This window comes from Benincasa hispida, unplaced genomic scaffold, assembly GCF_009727055.1.
Source record: "Benincasa hispida cultivar B227 unplaced genomic scaffold, ASM972705v1 Contig189, whole genome shotgun sequence".
Taxonomy (NCBI): Eukaryota; Viridiplantae; Streptophyta; class Magnoliopsida; order Cucurbitales; family Cucurbitaceae; genus Benincasa; species Benincasa hispida.
Genome location: NW_024064458.1, coordinates 878379 through 890846, shown reverse-complemented (window position 1 = coordinate 890846; position 12468 = coordinate 878379). Strand labels below are relative to the sequence as shown.

The window sequence follows — 12468 nt, the reverse complement described above, 5'->3', positions numbered from 1 at the left end:
GCAGATAATCCAGACTACAGGACAATTCGGAGGAAATCAGACTTGAGGATTTCTATGAGCAGCGAAATGATCGTTCCAAATTCCATTCGTATTTGAACATTAACAATTAAATCAAGAATCGAAAACTAACTGGTTATGCACAATATGAAATTACGACATGCTTTACATAAAGATCAAGGGATAGAACACCATACCTTTGAAGACTCATCTTCAAATTCCTAGATCCCAAATGCTCGTTCGATCTCCAATACTGCAACATACAAACGCTCGAACACTCAGAGTGCAACATAGCACGAACACCGCGAACTCAACGAACGACCTCCAAAACCTCGACTACATCGAGTTGAGTACGACACCACCACAATGGCTACCTTAGTATTCTCAGTATCAGAATCTAGAAGTGTGGGCTCTGTGTGGACTTGGTTTGAGGAAGGGACCGAGGGAATAAAAATCGTCTAAAGGATTAAGCAAATGGGAGATGACAAAGGTCTATCATATAGATGAATGCCCAATCGTTTAACAAATGTTCCGCGGTCGTTTAGAAAAAGCTCCACGATCGTTTAGCTATCGGCCTGCTGAGTGAACTATCGTGTAGCATCACTCTATGATCATTTAGTCTCTCTTCAGCCATCATCTAGTGAATCCCATTCACTTGACAACGATTCCGTGAGAACCTGCTGAGAATAGATACTCTCTCAACCACTACTAAATTTAGGAAAACATTTTTCCTTTTATCTCACGGTTACCATGCAAACCACCAATAACCTCCCACTCAATTGGTTATTAGAGAAAAAGATATAATTATCCAATAATTATTATTATTATAAATATATATGATAAGCAACTTACCATATTATATTTATAACCTATAGTTTTAATATTTCATCTCATGAAACATATAAACTGTAGTTCTTTTTCTATTTCATGGTACTTAATGTAAATCTCATTTACATTAATCCTCCACTTGATGTATCTCATACGTCATACCGATCATATCATATATAATCGAATTTCCTCTTGTCAATCTGAACATTTGAAATCAACACCAAGAACTGATTTTCAACTTGAATCCATTGAGTTACCAAGGGGACCTTATGGACTTGTAGCTCGAAGCTCCAACGGTACGTGAATAACTGACTAAACTCTTTAGTCACGAGATCCACCATTCGTTAACTACCAGGCACTCCACTAAAGATCGACAGCTGAACTTTCCTTACTACAAATATATTATGTGTCCATATCATCCAATCAACAGTGCGATAACCCTTCATAGATCGCTCGTAAGTACAGCTGGACCAATAACCGTTATGTCTGTAGTTACATCTAACTCCTTAAGTACCACTGATCCCTCTAATAAACATAAGTCATAATCTTACTATGACTGAGTCCTCTCTTCCAAAGAGAAGTTGTGGCCACTATGTTTAAGACCCGAAATCAGCCTCTAATGGAGCAATCTATCTACATACCCCTGCTTCAGGTAAGAAGTGAATTCCATCTTGTGTAACTGAGTTCCCAGCTCCTAAATCAAATAAATCCCCAAAAAGGTAGGCACATTGAGTTGGCACTTTGGTCACTCTCACCCATACTAATCAAAGAACCACCCTCAAAAGCAGGAGTTCCCAAAACACTCAGGATTGAGGTCATGTCACCTATGGTCGTTTAGGTGAGATGTAAGTCTCCAGTATCAACAGCATTATATATAAAGACTAGTCACTCGTAGTTTGGTCTTATACAAACTCTTTGTATAGGACACCCCTACTTGCATGGCTCCACATGAATGGTCAGGATCTACCATCTTTAGTAGTTTACAATATTTGCAAACATCTACAAAGTGGGCCATATCCATAATGTCACCAGGATCAGGTATCTCTCTTTAATCCTTATACTACAGACATTTTTAGGTTATCACTTAAGGCATGATCCACTCGTATATCTCATATACATGCTTAAGTTTACATACAATAACCATGGAGCTTTGTTTATTGGATATGAGTAAATGCCAAATAAAATAACTCTTATTTTATTCATAACAATGTGTACATATTACAAACTATGAGACTCCGGGAGAATTAGTACACCAATCCCAATAGTTTTTAGTGAATAATATTTTCTTAAGCTCATGGAAGTTTTCATGGCTCTCTGAGTAAACATGTTAAAGTATTGTTTATTTTCAGCATTTTAAGTTTCATAGTTACTTATGAAAGAGGTTGTCACACCTCTTGAGGTACTAGTTTCATTTATGATAAAGGTGACCCACATTTCACATCCATTTTTTAAAGAGTCTTTTAGAAGGTGTTAGATACCCAATCAGAATTCAGTATAGCCTTTCATCCACATACTGATGGTCAAACGGAGCGTTTGAACAAAAAATGGAGGATCTGTTATGTGCTTGTGGGTGGGAGTTTTCAAGGAGTTAGGACTCCCATTTTGTAAACCTCGAACCCTATTTTCCTTTCCTAAGTATGTTCACTAATGTGTTAAGTAAGTTAAGTATGAACTAATGTTGTGTTTGTAGGGAAAGGCATGGAGATATTAAAGAAGAAGGGAGGAATCTTGAGTTTAAGAAATGAGATTTGCGTTAGTAAGGTGTTTGGGTTTAGCAAGTAGAAAATTTGGCTAAGTGTTGAAGCCAAGTGTAGCCTTACGATGAAGATTTTGAAACATGGGCGCATGGAGCTTATGGTGTGTGGCAAGGTAAGGGCGTGTAGGCGTTAGGCTATTGAGGCGTTGAGCGCACGACATGTGCAAGGCGGCCTAGGTGTTGAGGTTGCGCATGCGCACTGACCAGTGTGCGGCTGTGAGATTATGTGTTGGCCACGAACCTATGCAAGGAAAGAAGTTGCACTACAGTATGCAATGAGTGGTAGACGGGTGCGACATGAAGGCCCTATGCATTGGAATATTTTGTGTGTGCTTGGGCTAGCGTTGGTGGCATTGGCACAAAGCACAAGGCACAAGGTGCATGTGTTGCTCGGAGGTTACACATTAAGGTTGGTTAGCACTAGGGGGTAGTGCAATGAGAATGGCGTATGCGCCAAGGCTTATGTGTGAGCATTGCCTGGTGGTAATGCGCGACAGTAAGAACGTGCAGTGGCCAAGGCATGAGCCTAGTTGGTGATGTGATGGGATTAAGCTATGCGTTGGCTAAGGCTAGGCGATGCACTATTTGAAAGGGCATGCGACGAAGGAGTAGCAAGCGATGGCATGGAGTATGAGCCTTCTATTGATGGCCAAAGGAAGGTGATCAGCTTAACCACCATTTAAGCAGCCAATTTTCATGATAAGATCATTTAATTCCAATTAGTGGAATGATGTGGAAACCTAAAAATTAAGGGAAGGCATGCAGTCTATGGACCGTGGTAGGCAGCTGGGCGTTGGGTAGTAGGCACGGTGGGCGTGTTGTGGCCGCACAGGGGATTGGCGCATTTGGGCGTGTGTTGTGCTAGGCATGATGCGTCGTACGGGGGAGGCAGCTGCGCTGGGCTGGCGCACGGGATACGTCGAGCGAGGCGCGCGCGGACAGACAGATACAGCGCTGCGTGCGCGCAAGGTGTAGGCTGGATATGCGTCGGCTGACTCAATGCCTCACCAACGCAACCTTTGTTTCTTTTGATCTCCATCAACTTGGAAGCCTAATAATTCGAACGTAACTCTCTAAATATGCTTTTAACACACAATTTAGGTGATGGTATGAATAAATTCCTCTTGCCCAACCCCTCTATTTATAAGCCATTTCAAACTCACCCCATGGTGACAAACTCAACTCCCATTTGTCTCACTTTGGAGCTGCCAACACTCAACCTACCCAGCCTAGCCTTGAGTTGTTCTCATTTCAGCTTGCCAGCCAAAATCTCCTTTTTTTTGCATGAAATCTCCTTCACCACCTTCTACTTGAGGTGATAAGACTTCAATTGCATGAAATCTCCTTTGTCCACCTCCTACTAGAATTTTGAGTGATCCTCCTTTTGCACCTAAATTACTTAAATATTTCACATATTTCTCTACTTAAATTGTTTAAGAACTTATGCTCATACACCATTGGCATCCTCCCTTGAAGTTTTCCATCAATTAGCCTTACCCTTTATCCTTAACGCATAACAACTCACCTTTCCTTCATCAAAGTCCCACTTAACCAACACATGAGTTGGCCATCACCAACGCATAGGGTGGCCGCTCACCTCGACGCATGGCTTGCTAGGTGTGCTTGCTCGGCCTACTAAGCATGGATGCACAGTGCTGACCATCAACTCAGGGTGTGCTGCCTAGGCGCTTGCGCGCTTGCCGCATGGGCATGTCTTGCCGCATGGGCGCTTGCACATGGGCATGCCTCGTCACATGGCGTGCGCTAGGCATAGCGCATCGACGCATAGCTTACTCGGTAGACTCAGCAGTGCTTTGACGCATAAGATGGCTTGCCCCTTGCCCGTTCAACACATAGGCAGGGCGCTCGACATACACCATTGACACATGGGATGTGCGCTTGACGCTGGCCTGTGCGCTTGTCCTCGACGCATGGCTGCGTGCTTGGTGCATGGCCTGTGCGCTTGCTTTCTACGCATGGCCTACACGCCTAGCATGCTCACTTGATGCATACCTCCTGCCCGTGTCCCCATGGCTCATGTATGCCCTTGCTTTGGTAGTATGGAACCCTTAGCCATTTTTCAAGTCTTCTTGCTTTCATCCTCCATGCCTTCTTGCATCTAACATGTTTTAAGCCCTTCATAGGCGTTTGGACTTTTGGTCACCTTTTTGGATAATTTTGATGTTTTCCCCCCTTTGCTCCAATATCCTTTCTTAGGATTTTTCTTCTCTATTTAACTTCCCACTTTAAATTTAATGTTAGGGTCTTACATGTATGAGCATGAATTAGATCTTATTTGACATGTATGAGGATGTATGAGCTTTATGTTAGGTTTCATGTGTGGGACTCTATTTTATGATTCATGACATTTATGTTAGTGATAGTTGTCCCTACCCATAGTCATGTACCCATTAGAGGTTTGTGATATCGTTCGAGATTTCACAGGAGGTTTGTGTTTCTTTCGGGATTCATCAGATATTTGTGATCTCCTTCGAAATTTTACTAGAGGTTTCTGTTTCCTACAGGATTCACTAGAGGTTAGTGTCTCATTTGGGATTCACCAGAGGTTAGTGATCTCCTTCGAGACTTCACCAAAGTTTAGTGATCTCCTTCGGGATTTTCTCTAGAAGTTTATGTGTACAAATTCCGACGGTAGGCTGGGTTAAATTATTCACTAGATGGCTATCCATGATAAGTAGAAGTTTTTGCATGTCCTACTAGAATGTTGCATTTATTGGATATAAATGTTTAGCCAGACCACGGTAGTGGGGTTGCTTACAGAGTATTTTATACTTATTCTTTATTATGTTATATTTTTCAGGTAGGATAAGGACACACTGACGAATGACAGAAGGGATCAATGATCATGCTATTAGGACCAGAGAGATGCTTTAGCCCATGTTTTCATGTTTTGATGTTTTAAATTCCAAGCTTGATGTTTGAATTTAGAGTTCTATTTTTTGAAATTGTTATTAACAAAGCTTCATGAAATTTATTTTTATTTCAGGGTGACCCCGACCGAAGATTTTCAGCTACTTAGATTTTACAAAAGCTATTTATTTAATAAAATTATTTTGATTTTAGTTACAATTGATGAGAGAGTTGTTTTGAGATTTATGCATACATGTAGTAACGACCTAGTATAAGTCCTAGAAAGTCGGATCATTATAAGAATTATTAAGTTATTTAATGTATTTTAGTAGCATGATTTTGAATGTGTTACTCTTTTTTATGCATGAAAGTTACGAGAAATATGAGCATGTTGAATCTACATGTTATGTTATGATTTGTGCTATAAGACCACTTATGAGATTTATGCATGTGATGCATGTTAGACCAGTAGAGGTAATCTACCATCTCACCTTGACAAATATTTTGATACAACGGACCGACAGGCTATTAGACATGCGTGAACTGACGAGGTTCATTTGCATGCTACGATTCCGTGAATCGACAGGTTCACTTTCATGTCTTTTTATAGTGTGCCATCAGGTCACTAGACATGCGAGTTAGGGTGAGATAGATTATCCCCTTAGATAGTCATCTAGAAACAGTGACAATATGCATGTCCCACCGACCCCAAGCATTTACTGCATGTGATTGCTTAGCCTGATCCCGATAATGGGGTCACTTACTGAGTATTTTATTCTCATTCCTTATATTTACATATTTTTCAGGTAAGGGTAAGAATACATGGGAGACTAACAAAAGGAATCTGTGACAGTACCAATGGGACCAGACAAATGCTTCCTCATATGAGTTCTTGAGTCATTTTCATGTTTTCCTATTTTCTTCCCATGCTTTAGTACTTCACAAAACTTAGATGTTTGAGATTTTTCAATTAGTTTCTCTTATTTGAAAATCTATGTTTTAGGGGTACCCGATCAAAATATTATGAAATTTTGAATTGAAATTTTGTTTGAATTCTTTATTAAATAAAACTGTCCAACTTTCTTATTTTAAATGTAAAAGTTTATGTACAAGTTTATGCATGCATGAGTAGCAACCCTGTCAGGTGTCTTAGAAAGTTACATTGTTATTTAAAAAAACCTTCATAAATTTGCAGTTGTTTCGACTTTTCATCAATGTTATGATCAGTTATTTTGTTTAAAAAAATTATTATAAATTTACTTTTTAATTTTTTTAAGTTACAGTTTATCACTCTATGATTCTTCATATTTTCATTCAAAATTTACCAAATAGTTGACTGAAAAAAAAGTTTACCAGATAATATTTACTTTAAATTTACGGAACAATAATACTTTACTTTAGTTTTTGAGGGTAAGAAAAACCCTATATTGAACTATAGGTAGGAAGAAGTTAGCATTAATCTCTATGGTTTTGAAAGTCACAATTTACTCTTTATGACCGGACAATATCTCATAAATAGTCGCTATAATTTGATAATCAATAAACCTCTCATAATCTCTACTATTTAGAAAGAGACTAATCACATGTAAAATGCGTAGTTCATTTTAGTACATAAAGATGTTTTAAAAGATTATAATTACTATATATATAAATATATATTTTTTACATTATTTTACATGAATAGTAGAACTCTTTGAAGAGAAAAGACAAACTAGAAATTTATGAATATTTAAAAAGTAACATAGGTGATTATTGGTTCAAACATATTTCCACCACTAGATATTGAAGTTTCATATCTATGGTCTATATAGTACTCATACATGAGTTATACATCTTCAATTTCAATAATTGTAATGTGACTATGATTATTCAAATATATCTTCATCTTTAGATCATGATTTTTCAAATATATCTTCATCGTTAGATCACGATTTTTCCATATATTTTGTCTACATCACACCTAGACAAAAAAAGATGTATCACTCCAACTTGAATAATTGTAATAGAAAAAGAACATAATTCCTTGTTCAAACCGTCTCTATCACCTTATTGTGATGTTTAATAGTTTAAATCACACTTACACATGGAAGAATACACCACTTTAAGTATAACCCTCCGAATAGATGCAACCAAAGATAAAATAGAAATATAAAATAAAAATGTAAAAATTCTTTTCTCATAGCCTCTAGTCTGTAAGTATTAAATTCTAATTATAAACCATCAACTGAATTTTTATTTCAAACTAATTCCCAATTTTAAGCTTTGAATGAAATTCTTTATTTTCAGGTAGCGTTGGCGCTAGCCCGAAGGGCCTCGCCGGTGAGGCGGCAGCTTGTCCATCCAGGAACGATCTGAGCCCCAATTTCCTCGTAAAATCGAATTGCATTCACATTCCAATCAAGCACCACCCAATTAACTCCACAGCAATCCATTTTTATCGCCTGCTCTGCCACCGCCGACACCAACATTTTCCCCAATCCCTTCCTCCGGTAACACTCTCTTATGAATAAATGTTCCACATACAATCCCTGTTTTCCCAAGAACGACGGAAAATTAGGGAAAAACAGAGCATATCCGGCCACCACAACATCCTCCTCACCTTCCGATTTGAAATTTTCCCTCTCCGGATCGGCCACCGGGACCTCCAAGTCTGCCACACCAACGACAGGGCTATAATTAGGGTTACGATTGTGAGGAGAGTTTTGAGGGAAGGGATAGGGAGAGGCTTCGACAATGAAGACTGTGACGGAGAGGAACGGCAGCGAAGAGAAGAGATTGGCGGAGAGATCCGATTCGGTGGCGGAGAAGAGATGGGTGAGGTGTTCGTAGACGGCCATTTGGTGGATTAGCTTGTGAATGTTAGGGACATCGGAAGGGGTGGCGAGGCGGATGCGAGAGAAGAGACGGTGGCCGGAATCTGCTTCAGAGATAGGCAGCGGAGAGACGGCGGGCATTTTTGGTGAAAGGAAAACTGATTATGGATGGATGATGGGAAAACAGACGAGGGGAATTTTGTTATGTCTACTAAGAATGTAGGTTATTATACGGGAATATGGTACCGATAGTCATTTCCAAATTTGGTCTTACTTTTCAATTTGTTCCATTTTTTTGCCTTCAATTTATGTCATTATCCTATGAATTTACCATTTTAATCTTTCTCCCTTCTTCTTTCTCTTTTGCAGAGTTTTATATATATATATATATATATTTTCCGTTTTTTCTACAATTTATGTTTATGTCACTTTTTTTTCCTTTTTTCCAGCGAGATTTCCTTTTCACCCTCTTTTCTTTCGGTTCCCCTCCTTTCCGGTGCTTTCTTTTGTTTATGTCGACGTCTTCATCTTCTCGAATAAAAAATATAAGTTGGAGCGTGAATTATAGAGAGGAAGAAGTGAGAATGAGAATTCAAAAGAATGAAAAAAACTACAAAATTGGGGAATGAGATGAATGAGGGGGAGGAACGAGAGGAACGAGCGAGAAATCTATTGGGAATGTCCTAGAACTCGCAATTCGTGTTAAACATTCTATTTAATCAATAACAATGACTTGTTGATTTTGTATCTTATTATAAAAATCTAATAAACGATCCTTGACTATAGTCTCAGTGTTGTAACTTTATGTAGTGACATAAACAGGATCAAGTTGACAATATATAGCCTAAATGGTCTAATAAGTATATGGATGAAATTGGATATCTCATCCTAGTATCACTATTGGATGCGGCACACTCTGTAGTTGTTACAAGAAGTTGTAAGGTGCTACAAACGATGTGATCCACAAATCGTTCATGTTGAGACATGTGAGTAGGGGAAATCTTATGCAATGAGTTTGCATATAGACTGGACCACGAAAATAGTCACTTTTCTTTATAACGACCGTTTACTATTAAAACTGACTATTTCATTTATTATGTAACCTAGGTTAATGATGAACGTTAGAATTCTATCCTAAGCTACAAGCCTATGTTCCTGTTACCAGTTCCTCGGTAACGACGCTATAAACTTGATGAACGTTAGAATTCTATCTTAAGCTACAAGCCTATGTTCCCGTTACCAGTTCCTCGGCAATGGCGCCATAAACTTGGATGCGATGCTTAGATGATGTGCTACAAGCTCATGTTGCCATAAACTTGTTGACACTGAAGCTATAGAGTACAATGCACGCAAGATGCAAGTCCAATGATATGCAATGATGACCTAACTTGACTCAATTTATGCGATATTACTTCTAGATATGCGTTGTTAATGAATGTTCTTGTAGTATGTTGTGCGTTGTCACAAGTTTTCTTGCGTTGGAACCAAGTATAATTCTACCACAAGTTTCTCGGTGTGATCCAAGGTTGAACACAGGGACTGTTTGAGGTTATTGCGTTATGTTTGTGATACATGTGACCAGGGGTTTTTCAATTTATATAGGTATTTGTGTACAATTATCTAAAATTGCGATAAAGTAAAGGAAAACGATAAAAATGCGATAATAAAGTAAAGTACAGTAAACCTAAGCTAAGATGATACAAGATACAGGTTTTATGATACAAGATACTGAGGTTAAGGTTGACTGTGAAGATTATACAAAGATCGTGTGATGTGTTGGTAAGTCTTATGTGTGAAGCAGAAAAAGAAAAGATAACTAATATAAACAGCGCAAGTTCCTTAATTGCGTTAATGATATAAGTACGGTTCCGTTTTTCCCTTGGTGTACACCTCTCGATGATTGGCCGCGTTCCCACATGTCTGTGGTGAAACAGGGACGAGCATAATGAACGCAAGGTCGCTTCCATCTTTGAAGTACTACTCACTCTAGTTAACGCATTCTTCTGACATTCTCTCGATAGATCAGAATGACATCTTCACTTATGCTCTCACAGGTGAAGATGTCGTCTAGCATGCCTTAGCTAAACGCATTTATCTCTTTAACACAGATTAAGTTACTCGTTTAATCCATATTAACTACCAAGGGATTAAGAAGACTTCATGGAGAAAACGATAAATGGAGGAATGGAAATTGACAGAGAAGGGGAGATGACAACGATCGAGACATTGAATAAACTATTTAGCGTTAGATACATGGTTTGTGAATGAAGAGATAAAGAAGATGAAATACAATGATGAATAGAGTTAGAAACAAATACAAACAAGCGCCAACGTCTTGATGCCGATCTGGATGGAGACTTGCTTGTCGATGTGATGGATCGTGCAGAAGGATGAGCTTCCCTCTCAGGCTTACTCAACCGGTAGCAGGGATCTGAGTATAGAGCTTCGCGGCGGGGATCTGGCAGAATAGCATTGAGACTCACCCCTCGGCCTTTTCTCTTCTCTTCCCGGATTTATTCCTATCCGCACTCAGCTCAGCCTCTCTCTCAATAGCCTAATATCAATTTGCCCCGTATCAAGTATATCCTTTTTCTCTGAATTCTATGGGGTATTTATAGTTGAAAAGCTTTGACTCTTAGCTCGTGGTCCCCACTTTTTGTTATGGAAATTCTGAAGATGGTGGGATAATTATTCCTTCTGTTATGCAATCAGACCATCAAATCTACACAATCGTTAGTTGTACACGTGTCACAATCCTCCGCATTTGCGTTGCTCAGCTGCATCTTTCGATCGTGTTTTCGCATGCGGTGTTGTTTTTATTACGACATGCGGTTGTAGTTTAGCTCTGGATCGACTATCGCATTGCGCCGTTATTGCGTTAATCGTCTCTTCATTGTTGATTGACGGGCACAATGTGATAGAGATGCGTTAGTCAGTTTGTCTTGAGCCTTAATCACAAGTGGTGACTTGGTTTCCTACAAAATAGAGTAAAAATCTCCTTTTCTTCCATCGTGAAGATGTAAGTGGGTGTAATTGCGATAATTCATAATTATTGTATTTCTAAGCTATTTTTCATACAATTGGTGCATATTTATTCTCTTTTAGCCGCAATATCTAGATAAGGTAGTATAAATAACGTGTATTTCTACAAGTTATCAGTTAACTCGATCTTAATCTTAAGCTAACTATGAACTCCTATTTGTTCGGGATTATCCTTTGATCTGCAAATGGTGAGAATAGTCCAACAGCACTGCTCAATGAGCTTACCATTTTGAGGATAAAACCAGATAAATAACCGGGGACATAGCCTTGCAAGATGGAATTCGCTCCTACCCTATTGAGGGTTAGTAGATAGGTTGTTCTCTTAAGTACTGACTCCAAGTCTTGAACAATCGGGGCCCCGCCTTCTCATGATAGAGAAAGGATTTGATTCATAGAGATTATGAATCTGAATTGTTCATTAGAGGATCAGTAGGAAATTAAAAAACAAAATGTAGTCACAAGGGTAAAACTGTATTTTTAACCTAGCTGTGATTACGAACAACCAGTGAAGGATCAACTTACTGATTATGATTATTAAGTGGACATAATATATCTACAGTGGGGGGAGTTCAACTATGGGCTATAGTGGAATGTCCCATTAGTTAACGAATGGGGACGATCGGACTAATGAGTTTAGCCGATTAATCTCGAATCATTGGAGCCCATGATCTGTAGGTCCGCGAGGTCCACCTACTAGCTCATAAATAGATAAGCTTTAGGGTAGCTTGAGAGATTCGTTCAAATTAAATGGAACAAGAGAATAAATATTTAAATATGATTATTGTGCAAAAATTAATTTATGAAATTAATTTAAGAAAATAAAATTTTGAATTAAAATGATTTAATATTATTTTTTGTTTTAAAAGAAAATGAAAATCATTTCCATGATTGCACAAAAATGGAAAATAGGTATTTTCCATTACCATCATCTTTATGCTCACACAAAATGCATTATCTTCTTAACCTTGATTCTCCAAGCATGAGCTGCAAGCCATGAACTCCATTACTTTGCATGTTCATCTGTTATATATTAAGTAGAATGGAGTTATTGGAGAAGGGCATAACAAACAGAATTTCGAAAGAATTTTCTCTAAAGAAGAAATTGTCTTCTTCAGTTGTATTGCTGTGAGTTTCTCTAGTTTCTTCACATCTTCAAGTTGT

The 12468-nt window shown here is 38.5% G+C and overlaps 1 protein-coding gene across 1 annotated transcript; it reads right to left on the bottom strand.

The window, feature by feature from the left end:
- Positions 1-7475: 7475 nt before the first annotated feature.
- LOC120069051 (L-ornithine N5-acetyltransferase NATA1-like) lies at positions 7476-8617 on the bottom strand. The gene has a single exon (XM_039020732.1). The coding sequence runs from the start codon at positions 8404-8406 to the stop codon at positions 7735-7737; it is 672 nt and encodes a 223-aa protein (XP_038876660.1). The 5' UTR covers positions 8407-8617; the 3' UTR covers positions 7476-7734.
- Positions 8618-12468: the final 3851 nt, after the last annotated feature.